The sequence below is a fragment of the Pinus tabuliformis genome, chromosome 7 (genome assembly GCF_031772625.1).
Source record: "Pinus tabuliformis cultivar Carrire ecotype Pingquan chromosome 7, CPIR1, whole genome shotgun sequence".
NCBI lineage: Eukaryota > Viridiplantae > Streptophyta > Pinopsida > Pinales > Pinaceae > Pinus > Pinus tabuliformis.
This window is the reverse complement of record NC_142293.1, coordinates 1,810,847,258-1,810,859,609: the sequence shown is the minus strand read 5'-3', so window position 1 is coordinate 1,810,859,609 and position 12,352 is coordinate 1,810,847,258. Positions and strand designations below refer to the sequence as shown.

General features: G+C 38.5%; 1 protein-coding gene across 1 annotated transcript; it reads right to left on the bottom strand.

Annotated features, from left to right (window-relative positions):
• Positions 1-5,305: 5,305 nt before the first annotated feature.
• Positions 5,306-7,887, bottom strand: LOC149255614 (peptidyl-prolyl cis-trans isomerase CYP26-2, chloroplastic-like). The gene is made up of 3 exons (XM_089460539.1): positions 7,730-7,887; positions 6,814-7,623; positions 5,306-5,659 (listed from the first exon to the last, which is right to left on the bottom strand). Exons 1-3 carry the CDS (start codon positions 7,789-7,791, stop codon positions 5,557-5,559), a joined length of 975 nt encoding a protein of 324 aa, XP_089316665.1. The 5' UTR covers positions 7,792-7,887; the 3' UTR covers positions 5,306-5,556.
• Positions 7,888-12,352: the final 4,465 nt, after the last annotated feature.

Below are 12,352 nucleotides of genomic sequence, written 5' to 3'. Positions count from 1 at the left end.
CTTTGATTTTTACCCCTCTGTCTTTCACAAATTTTTGGAAAAAGAAATTTCTTGGATTTCTTTGATTTTCTTCCCTCCAAATTCAAATTTCTGAAAAAAATTCACTCAAATTTAAGAAAGATTACCCGGATCCATATTTGCTGATTTGAAGAATTCCTCTTGCGACAAGCAAGCCAGGCCTCTAGCCGCACTTCTGGCAGCACGCAGCAGAGGGCACTCCGGTTCTGCGTGACGAGGACAATGAGCAGCCTCCTTGCACGACTGAACCTTCACATAGACACCTTCACACTCCTTACGCAGAGACAACAGCAACAGCTTTCCTGGCCTTCACGCAGGTAACAAGTGGCTTCCTCCTCACGCTGCAGTCAACGCAGCCCTCTTCATGCCTATACGCATGTAGTTCACGCAGGGCAGTGAACCTCTTCTAGCATCTTCTTACCTTCACGCAGGCAAATGGGCACGTTGTAGTCAACGCAGTCCTCTTCACGCCTACACGCACAACTGCGACAGGTTCTTCAACGTAGATCTGCCTGGTTCTTATTTTTTGAAAAACCCTAGTTCAAAGACACGCACAACTGCGGCAGGTTCTTCAACGTAGATCCACCTGGTTCTATGGCCCTTCTTCTCCACACAGGGGAACTTCTCCTTCACACACATGCACAACTGCAGCAGGTTCTTCAACATAGATCTACCTGCTTCTATGACCCTTCTACATAGGCAATGTCCCTTGCATGTAGAACAGCTCTTCATGTAGAGTACGTTGGTTTAGCGCTTGCCTTCACACAGAGACAAGCTCTGCCAGCCTGCCAGCCTTCACGCAGCAAAGAACTCCACACACAGAGCTTCTGCTCTCCACGCAGCAACGCGATGAACGCAAGTGGATTTCTGATCTCTCACAAGCCCCGATTCAACTAATCGCTCTAATACCAATTGTTGTTCGGATAGGGGAAATTAGGAAAGAAAATAAATATTCAGTTATACATTAACCAAGAAAAGAACATAACTGATTGAAAAACTGAAACCAAACACACAAATAGACACACAGGATTTACGTGGTAAAACCTTGACAGGGTGTCAAGGAAACATCCATGGGGCAAGGGACTGGAATCTCTATTAATCCAACAATGATTCTCCACGATTACATTTATCGGGCATTCACTAGTTTTATACCAGCCTCCTCCGTTACATAACTGCTATTTCGGTATAGAACTAACTAGTTACATTTTTACCCAAATTTACATAATTCGTTGTCAAACTTCCAACAATCTGCGCATATTCAATAAATGATCTGTTGTCCCTAACTCTTGTGCTTTCATATAAAGATTTTCACGAATGTGGGCATTAAGTCCGAGTCTGTCATTAACGAGTGCGAGGGAAAAATTGGGTCAAGCTCGCATTTAATCCTGATTTGATTAAGTTCAACATAGGACAGATGATGTTGTTGCCTTGACGAGGAAGAGAGTCATGGATGTGGCTGGATCCCTTGGCAAGACAGTTAGGATTGAACTGAAAGGACAACTGTAGCCTGTCGAGACCTTTGAAGATTACCTTGGCCTCTACTTGCAAGCAACGTTCAATGCCAAGCCAGAGCCCTTAAGAAGGCTTTACAGACTTGATTGATGGTCTGGTTTTGGCAAAAAAAAAATGTCATTCTATTTTCTGGTAATATTTATATCATCATTATCATTTTATAGCGTTTTGAGAACCTCTGAAAAACTAAATGTCAGATGGGAGATTGCACGAATTTAATGATGGGCATTTTCAATAGGAAAATTGAACTTGGTATTCTCTTTCACAATTATGTTCTGGTTTGTTTTTGGACGTTAGATACAATAGATTGCAAAATTCCCATCTGCTGTGAAATATTAGTTACTAGTTCTGCGCACAACTCTAATTTATAATCCTTGTTTACAGTTTTTCTTAAATCCTTTAATTAGGTCAGAGCCTTGATTTATTATGCCCACCTTTGTTTTGGTTTGTTAGGGTCCCACCCTAACCCCCTTATTTATGTCATGGGATCACGTCATAGTCAAGAGTCAATAAAGCCCATATTAATATTTGTAAGTGGTTAACCCGCAATTAATGACGGGACCACAGTTAGTTGCAAATGGGCCGTAGTATTAGATAGATGGTATTAATAAAACCCACGGTATTGGCCCGTGGTATTGCATGTATGAGTCATATATAGAGGATAGAGACTCCCTGCGAGGAGTATCGTGTCTTATTTTGTAATTGAGCTCTGCTCTATTGGAGGTTGCCCCCTCGAAGAGGCAAGTGAACATTACTCTCTGAATAATAAAATCATTGCTATTCTGTGTTTTGGGTATCTTTTCTTCGCATATTCTGTATTGGGTATCATTTTGCAGGTTAAAGAGCATAACATGGTTTCTTCACTATTCAGATCGACTTTGTTAATGGAATAGACACCACTAAAGGTGCTTCACATTGTTGATTACGTAGCAACCCAGATAGCAATCAATGTGATGAACATTATACATAAGAAGAAAAAAACTGCTGCAGCGAAAGCATACACGACCATGACCTACTTATGACTCATATGGTCTGAACCACCGTTGGTTCCAGGGGTTTCAACAGCAAGCAAGTGCCTATTTGCCTCCTTCATCATCGGCCATCAAACTCAGGAGACTTTGACATTTTTAACTCCATCGCCAGGTCTTCCTATTCCACTCATTCTTTCTTGGTCTTCCTATTCCACTCATTCTTTCTGGGCAAGCTATTGATTATTTTGTATCGTGCCATGTTCTCTTATATGGATGTCGTGGTAGCACTACAGTTTGTTTGTTTACTTCTTTATGTTATTTTCAGCATTTTGTGGGAGCTGCACTTGCAGTCCCACATTGGATTCATGCTTATTGTACTCTTCTGCAGTCGGAATGGCTTACTTTCGTGGTCATTTATTGAACATTAATAAAATTATCTTAAATTATTAACAATCCTGCTTTTCACTTCCAAACAAAAGAGACACTGACAACTGATCAAAAACACCTTTGGATAGTGTGAAATCTCTCAAAAATTGTTGAAAAAAGGTACTCACAGTCTTAGGAAAGATTATTCATCTCTTTGTGTTAGAACTGATTATTAATCGAAACGAGCGTTGTAATGGCTAGTGTCCAAGGGTAGCCCTTGTTTTGGTAATTACATTGACAAAATGTAGGGTGGTTGAGAACATTCTGTCATGGGAAGACCTCAAACAAAGCAAGGATCTTAAGAAAATTAGTGACGAGGAGATAAAGGTTAAATGGTGTCACCAAGCTTGATGATGAAATGGTTGCGAATGTTGGAGTAATTGTCACACTCATCTCATTGGAAATCAATTACATGGACTAACCGCCACCCTGGAAATATAGAATTAACCGCCACTCAAGGTAGGGTCTGGAAGTTTACTGATGCCTGCAGGTCTTGGTGTAATGGAAAACCTCAACATGGTATTACAGCCTTGGTCCAGGTTTGATTCCCTGAGTTGTGTTTGAGGGGGGCTGTGGAGTAATTGTCACACTAACCTCATTGGGAATCAATTACATGGGCTAATCACCACCCTGGGAACATGGGACTGAACACCCACTCAAGATAATGGTAAGGATTTGGAAGTTTACTAATGCATGCTGGTTTTGGTGTAATGATAAACCTCAACAACAAGAAGCTTCTTAGAAATGCACTCTAAATTTAAGAGAGGGAGATCCAGCCAATTCCCTTGCTGTAAGTGGATTGACCTTCTAGTAAGTGAAACTGATACACAATGAGGTAGTATTGCTGTAGGATTTTTATTTCCACTGCCAATTTGAGTTTTTATCTTTTGGCTGTCTTTGGACTTCCGATTGCAGGTTTGGCTGTCATTGGTTGAAACCACTATGGCATGTCCCTTCAGAAAGGCAAGTTGTTGAATGTAAGGGAAGAGCAAGCCACAAACAGTCATGGAAAATGCAGAGATTCAACTTATCAAGCAAAGACTTGGTCCGCAGGATACCTAGGAATATGACAACATCAAACCTCTGAGATATGGTCATCTGATGATTATGACAGATCAGGTACACGTAAGTTTTTATAACTGTAATTTCCATGTAAGTGTGAAGGATAATGTTGATAGAAATCTATTTGTTTAAAATTTGTTTCGTCTAGGAACGTGATAGATTCCTGCTTCAAAGGATTGCTGATCAATTTCACGCATTATTTCTGGCCATCTCTACTCCTTATTTCTTGAAGAATTTAACGCTTCTATTGTCAAGGTAAGTGTTCTCATTATAGCCCTTGTTCTCACTAAGTGTATAACTCCGTAACTGTATGAGGATGCATACATTATTCATCCCAGGAGTATGGATACTTTTTTGTTAATTGATGCAGGGAACCCATTAGGATGGACGGGTCTGTCTTTTTCGTCATGCCCGATAATAAATCACGGAGAGAATCTCTGGTTGGATCAGCATCAGGATGGACCGTGCAGTACTATGAATTCATGTCAGATACTTGTTTTATATTTTCCAGTCCCTGTTCTGATTTTTATGAGGATCAGCTAGATTTCTACTTTTGCAGTCATTCCTTGATTTATGCAGGATCTTGGTACACGTCCTTCATAAGAGGGCAAAGAATGTTTTAAAGATTTGGGCAGACATAAAAAATATTGCATATGTATTTATGAGGAAGATGGAGGTAACAAAATTGATGTGGAGCAACAAGTCTTTTTGAAGGAGAGAATGCCAATTTGCTCGAAAGTGAACTATCGAGGAGTCTGATGAGCTACGAGAGGCATTATTAGGGAGATGCACTGGGATTTAGGGGGCCACTTTAGCTGGCATAGGACCACCTAATTGGTCTAACATGACACCTGTGGCATACATCTAACAAAAATGTTTTCAAACTACTATAAGACGTTGGATTTGCCAATTAGCAAAACGGAAGAAAAAACACAGGATTGTACATTCGCTTGTCCATTCCGGAGAGATCATGGAATTGAAAAGATATAGTATAGCTCACTTTATCCCTTTTACTGTCTCTGGTTGCTTCGACATGATGAACCACTTTACTCCATGTCCTAAGCATAATAATTTTATTTCAGAGATATTCAGATTATATAGGTTGCTAGAAATCATCGTATCATAAACAAATATAACGTCGGCAAGCCAATTTTTGGTGCACTATAGTACAAGTTTTGCCTGCTTACTAATGGGCAAATTGTAGTTGTAAATAAGTATATGGTCAACTTGCTTCATAACTTGGTTGAGAATAAACTCAAGTAATGGGACTCTATGTTATCATCAGTGTAGAATTTGCATATAAGAGCATTGTAAACACCAGTACAAAAATGCATTCTGAATTCCATGTGGTATATGGTCTAGGCCAAGAGGCTTTACAAAGATGAGATCAAGTAAGCAAAATTCTTGCAAAATATGCAAGTATCAACATTTGACTTATATTCTTTACCTACTTGCAGGAAGCATCAACAGAAGGCTGGTGAATGACATTTAATTCTTGGCAGAGGCCTCTCATGAAGATATTCCGTCATTCCCAAATCAGTTCCACATTCCTTCAATGGATCTTGTCTTAATCAAGCTCCCCACATTTGGTGATGATAATCTTTGAAAAGGGCCTGTTGAATCCTCTCTCTGCCACCGTTGCTCGCTTATCTCCAATCAACTTTGCTACCCTAGCTCGTACATAACATCAAACAACATTATGAATTGATGAAAACAACCGAAAAGACAAATGAAAGATAAAAACTCTACTCTCTCAATCTCTACACTCCAAGTCTCTTGTATTTGTAGTGTCACATGAGTAACTGTTGCATATCAGTCACTGTTACTGATTCAGCCGTTAAACAAACAATCTTTAACCTCCACCCTCACTTGAGCTTCCATCTCAAATGTGTTCATACATTTGTGCCATTCTCTGACACATTAGTTACACAGCCCTATTTAATGCATTGGATATCTTCTAACACTCCCGTTCATTACTCAACATTTGTAACAGTTGGACAGCCAGATTGAGAAGATGTCTAATATGGCGTTAATGATTCTGTGGTGCCATGCAGATAGGAACATCAAATGACCGCAACATAGAGACTAGGAATCTTGAAATCAGAAGATCACTGGCTAATATAGTGCAGCTTTAGATTTATTGTATTAACCGTGAAAATTAGAAGATAACAAATGAACGAAATTTGGCCATGTGTCTGTTAAAAATGTGGGGAAAAGAAAGAAGAGTAAAAAAAAATATTAAATTCGACAAATGATCAAAATAAGTCAATGGAATTGTAACACCACAAGAAACCCAAAATAGCTAAGAGGAAGTGCCTAATGGATTCTCAATAAAATCCAGTAAAAGAAAGATGAAAATAAGGTATAAAATTGTTCACCGAAAGCGTGGGAAAATGTGTCAAAACCCTTAAAAGTGTACGATTCAAAAGGGATCAAATATAAGCAACGATGTGTAGCGGTTTTTGCTAATTGTGAACAAGTAACACCAGAAGCATGGTCAGATTATCAATCTGTGAGGCAGTGTTGAACAATGACATATGTAAAATGGTCCGGGCTGAGGGGGGTTGCTGAAACTATCCGTGGGGCAGTGGATTGCTATGTGCCTTATTAATGGACATACCCAATGGCCAATCGTCAAGGACAACTAACAATTGGTGGATGAAACTGTGAAGCAGGGAAGATGAGTCTGGTAAGAAGGTCTGGATCTGGGTTCTCCAACTATTTAATACGCGTTTTATTCTCTCCCATCAATGTTTATTCTTATGAAGTTTAAGTAAATAACCTCAAAAGGAAAACAGAGGGTAGAGATCATTCGAGCACTTACTGGAAGTAAGCAGACTTAGTATTATCTTGCACTGCCTTGACATTCCCTATTCTGTCGACAACGTCCATGCCACTCAAAACTCTTCCAATAAGCAAAGAGCTAGAGCCCAAGTCTTCTGCGTTTTTTGTCGCAATGACGAACTCAGTTCCGTTAGGATTTGGCTTCGCCTCTTCCTCCCTAATCTGAAACCTTCCCTCTTTCGTCACCAACTTGATCTGGGGAGGGGGCTTAGAAGGGTCCCTAACTATAAGACCAACAGATCCCCTAAATGTCCTAGTCCCTTTACACTGCTTCTCCAATTCTTGGGCTTCATCAACTAAATCATCCGCCACAATGCGACCCCCTTGAAACATCTCGGCATCCACGCCATAGGATCGAATCCCCGCGTTTTGAATGTACGACGGGGTTATCTTGATGAACTCTTTTTTTCGGTACCCAACGCCTTGTCTTCCGGCGACCAGCTCGGCAAACCGCGACGCCCCAACTGGAACGTCTTTCCCGTAGAGTCCTATGACAATGCGACCGGCCGCTTCTCCGTCTATGGCCACGTCGAAGAAGACGGATTTCGTGACGGTGAGGTCATCGCACGTCGTGGGTTCGAAACCCTTTGTAGGCTCCTTGTCTTTCTCAGTTGGGCTTTGTTCTTCCTCTGCAAAAACGGACTCCCCACGTCGCGGTTTCGATCCCCATAAGGTGGAGAACAGGACGCCCGATCCTTGAAGAATAAGTCTTCTGGTTTTGTTATGTGGGTCGGCAATTCTACATGCAGGACTTTGTCTCAATGAATATGAAGCGATTGTGATTCGATCACTGCACCACCAAGGCTCGAAAAATGTTAGCAAACGAGAAGGGATTTCAGAGTTAACATAAATTTACAGCTGCAACTTGGATATTCATTCATTCGTTCCATTCATACCTCAGACAAGTTGGAATGAAGTGTGAGGCGGTCATGAACGACAGTGGCTTCATCATTTTCATCCGCTTTAGTTTTCAATACTTATAGCGCGTGAGGGAATTGGGTGGTTCCAGGCCTCTTTTTAGGTGTAGGTATCCATGGATAAGGTGGGTCCAATTTGGGAAATTGTTGCGGGTGGCACCTACCAGAGGCTTATCATCATACATATGGATAATTTTCTTAAAATTAAAAAATTCAATATGCCAAAATTATGGAACCACGTAAGAGAGAGTGAGATCCGGGCACTGCAAGGATCAAATTGATCGATAGATTGCAGAAAACATCAAATGGAAACAGACGAAAACCTGAAATGAAAGGAACTCGGGAAAATGAATTAAAGAAATAGTGAGAGGAGGATTGAACGCTGACCAGCAGGATGAGGTAGCTTCTCCAAATCAGCTAAGAAATTGTTTCTTTTTTTCGTAGTTTGTCATCCGAAGTATGCTTTAGGTAGGCATCCCCAAAGAGGGAAAGAGTTTTCAGTCAGTGGGCTCTGAGCTTTTGCTGGATCATTGGGTCTTTCTCGACCAGAAAATGTATTTTTATCCATCACCTCACTTAGCTGGAAATGGATTCATGCTAAATGTGTTGGTCTAATCCTTATTTTCTAGTAATCTGCTCATTGGCAATTGCCAAAGACTATTGACATGTTGTTGCAGCTGCTTCAAAGAGAGGTGCAGCATTGGTTTTGTTTTTATTTTATCAAATTTGTTTAAAATTTTCTGCGGATTGCTTGAAAAGTGAGTAAGAGTATTTTGAGGATTTTAGGTTATTGAATTTACTTCATTAAAAACACATTTTAAACTTTAGGAAATTTCAATTAAGAACTCCAAAATATATAATAAGAAAACAATATCTATAAATAAATAATATAGCACATGTTATATTTATATTACTATATAAAGTTTGCGACAGGTTCACTTACAATAGAGCATATAATCTTTATGAGATTAAATTAATGTTTCTCTAGTATGTGCTTACTATGCTTTAACGTATTTTCTAATATGTGAACCTTCCTCAAACCATGTGTAATGCCCTTTCGATGAGGAAAACATTCATTTAGAGGTTATATCCATTATTAGTTCTATAGCGATCGATAGATCGTTGATCACCCATTAATTTATTAGTTGACCATGTTTTTTTTTGCGTTATCATGGTTTAACTAATGTTTTAAGATGACAATTTTCGTCTATCAAAATTTTAACCAAAGTTTTTGGCTGGGCAAAAAAAGACCTCTTATTGTAGGCTTCGCTTATACCAATGTAGATTGAAGTGATCAGAGCATTTACTTTGCCATTTTACCCTAAGTTCGAGCTTTAAATTCGTTATATAAATTTTTGAAGATCGTATATTAAGTTTTATTTTGCAACCTCGTTTTAGATTTAAGTGATCAATGCATTTACTTTGTCGTTTTAACCTAAGTTCGACCTTTAAACTCGTTATATAATTTTTTGAAGATCATATCCTAGGTTTTATTTTGAGGACAACTGCGCTTCTGCATGCAGGTTTGAGGCCAGGTGTGTTTTTGCATGTAGGCACATTGATAAAGGTGTCCAACTGTGGCTTGCAGCGGATTGTGTATAATATCATGAACTAACCCAACCCTATGAGGTAAATAGTGGATGTCTATGAGTTATAGCTCCAGTCTGTTCAATTCCGATTAGAGATAGAAGTACGTTCCATTGGTGTCAAGGGAATACACTGTCAACACTCTACCTTCGGGTTTGATTCATCGCCTGAACGAATACCTCTAATCTATTTGTCTTTGTTTGCAGCCATGTTCTCCAACTACTACCTTGTTTCCTCCAGCAGAGTCACAGCGATAAGAGGATGGCCCTCCCGCAGAGGTAAGGGTTTTTTCAGAGTTTCGAAATGGGTATTCCTCTGTTTCTCCCAGCCTGAGTAGATGCACAGGCACTAACTTTTGCATGGTTCTTCCAGGTATTCGATTCTCCCTTGTCCGGTGCGGCTCCTTCACAGGTAAGAAGGGGCTTGTAGCATTCGGTTTTTCTTCCGGTTTAATATTGTTTAAGAATCTCAGATGGCTTTAACTTCTAACTTGCCATTGCAGTTTGTCATGCGTTTTTCCAAAAGTGCGGATTCAGATGGGTGGGTTGTTAACAGGGAAATTCATCTTCTGTCCTCAGGTTGGTTCTGCCATGAAATCCTCCGGCAGTTTGCGAATTGAAGAGTTTTCCTTCGGTCTTGTTTAATGTCATAAGTATTTTAGTTGTTTTGGTAGCTTAGCTGTTCGGGTTGGTTGCCGGCTTTATACCGAAGCACGGCCAGCTCTTAAGTTCTTATACTGTAATTGTACCGCATTATTAAATTTTCGTTTTCGTAGACAGGGTGCATTGGCACTCTATTGGGATATTTCCTTTGTTTGTTATGTTAAGGGTTTTCCCATATATGGTTAATGTAATTATAATTTCGAACGGTCTTGTAAATTTTGGTGTTATGCTTGGGATTACTGTTCTCAGATATCAGAGAGTATTTTTTTCTTATAATTCTTAAACTATTTTTGTTGCTATTATCTCAGAATTGATGGTAAAAGAATTATCTTAAGGGGTTTTGAAATCATTTTCCCTGTTATCGCTTGGAACTGTTTAGAGCTATGTATATTACGGAACGTATGAGTAAGCAGGTTAGACTAGTAATAAAATTAACAGTATTTATATTCCCGCGCATTTGTTTAACAATATAATATCAATACTTTGCCTTAATCATGTAAACTTAACCATAATAAACAATAGAATCTACTTAACTACAGAATATACTTGATAATATGGTTATGATGATAATCGTGTGTTCTTGGTTATGTAATGTTTTTCTAGGAATGAATAATAAGCATGGAGTTTGTCACTTATCTGCTTCTGCCTATTTAGAATTATATAGATACTTTGTATTTTCTTGAAGGTCTCACCAAGGTCTCACCACCCAGCGACGAATTTCTTGAAGGTCTCACCACCCAGCGACGGACCTGGCAATTACATCTAGAGTTCGCCGCTGAGCACTTCTCGCTCCTGACAGTTATTGGGCCAGTTATTGGGTGAATACAGTCTGGTATCTTGGGCTTGATGACTACAGTGTAGCCTTGCATAATATAGTCTGGTACCTTAGGCTTTGGTACCTTGGGCTTCAGGACTACAGTCCAGCCTTGCATACGAGTTCAACTGTTAGCCAAAGATTTCTTTCCCACCCTAGCGTTGAGCAACCTCTCCTGGCCACTATCTCTAACTGTCTAAAGAGTTTTATAACTATTTCATTTCTTTTAACAAACTATTTAAATTCCTTAATAAAAAAATTTCAACTGTTAGCCAAAGATTTCTTTCCCACCCTAGCGTTGAGCAACCTCTCCTGGCCACTGTCTCTAACTGTCTAAAGAGTTTTGTAACTATTTCATTTCTTTTAACAAACTATTTAAATTCCTTAATAAAAAAATAACAATAAGTTATGGGTTTCCAGCCTTAATCCTTTAACAAACTGTATTAAACAGAGTAATTTTTTTTTAATTTCTTTCTTAAATTCATTTCTTTAGCTTATTAATTTAAAATTAATATAAATAATAAAACATAAATCATAATAATATTTTGATTTTTGAAATTATTATAAAGTATGTCAGCATATCTATTTAATAATGTGTATAAGAAAATAATGTAAACAAGAACCCCAAATAGCTTTTTTAAGTTCTTTCTTAAATTCATTTGTTTAGCTTATTAATTTAAAATTAATATAAATAATAAAACATAAATCATAATAATATTTTGATTTTTGAAATTATTATAAAGTATGTCAACATATCTATTTAATAATGTGTATAAAAAAATAATGTAAACAAGAACCCCAAATAAGAAAATAATGTAAACAAGAACCCCAAATAGACAATTGTCACACACTTGCAATAACTATAATACACACTGGGTCAACCCCAACCCCACGAGAATTTCTTTTCAGATAACTTGCTAATTTTTCGATTATATAGGCAGGGACTACCGGCTACATGCAGCACTTGTTTAAGTAGCAAAATATCATTCTTTTCAATTATTGACTGGAATGTTCTTCATCAAAATAATTTTTTTTAAATATAAGTGCCTATATCACCACACAATATTATTCTAAGTAATGATATTACTTTGGCTTCCTTTTCTTGTGGTGTCATTCTCTAGAGCTCCTCTTAAGTAGGGCATTTGCTCCTTCTTTCCTTAAAGCAAATAGGAAGGGTCCATGATGCCACTTTTCATCTTCATAAGTAGAATGTATTTGCTTTGAGTGTTTCATTATTTCAACAATTCAACATGGCATCTCCTTATGCAAAAACTTTACCACTAAATTTGTAAGAAAGGCCTCGAATAATGTCTCTATGCCTCAAATAGCTCCAAAGGTGAAATATACCTATGAATATGTACAAGCTTCTCCGTTAAACTTGTTTCATGCACCTTCTTCTATTCAACATCCGCTAGTCATCTCCTTGAAGAGGGTGTTTATGCTTTCACACTCATTAACCCTTTCATTACTATATGTCACATTATGGACCTCCAATGTGTAAAACATTTTATTCTTTGGGCATTGTTTGACCCTTCCTGC

Coding starts and splice junctions, on each gene's coding strand:
- LOC149255614 (XM_089460539.1), bottom strand. CDS start 7,791: ATGAAAATGATGAAGCCACTGTCGTTCATGACCGCCTCACACTTCATT. Junction 7,624..7,729: donor TTCATTCCAACTTGTCTGAG/GTATGAATGGAA, acceptor TTGGTGGTGCAG/TGATCGAATCACAATCGCTT. Junction 5,660..6,813: donor ACTAAGTCTGCTTACTTCCA/GTAAGTGCTCGA, acceptor TGTACGAGCTAG/GGTAGCAAAGTTGATTGGAG.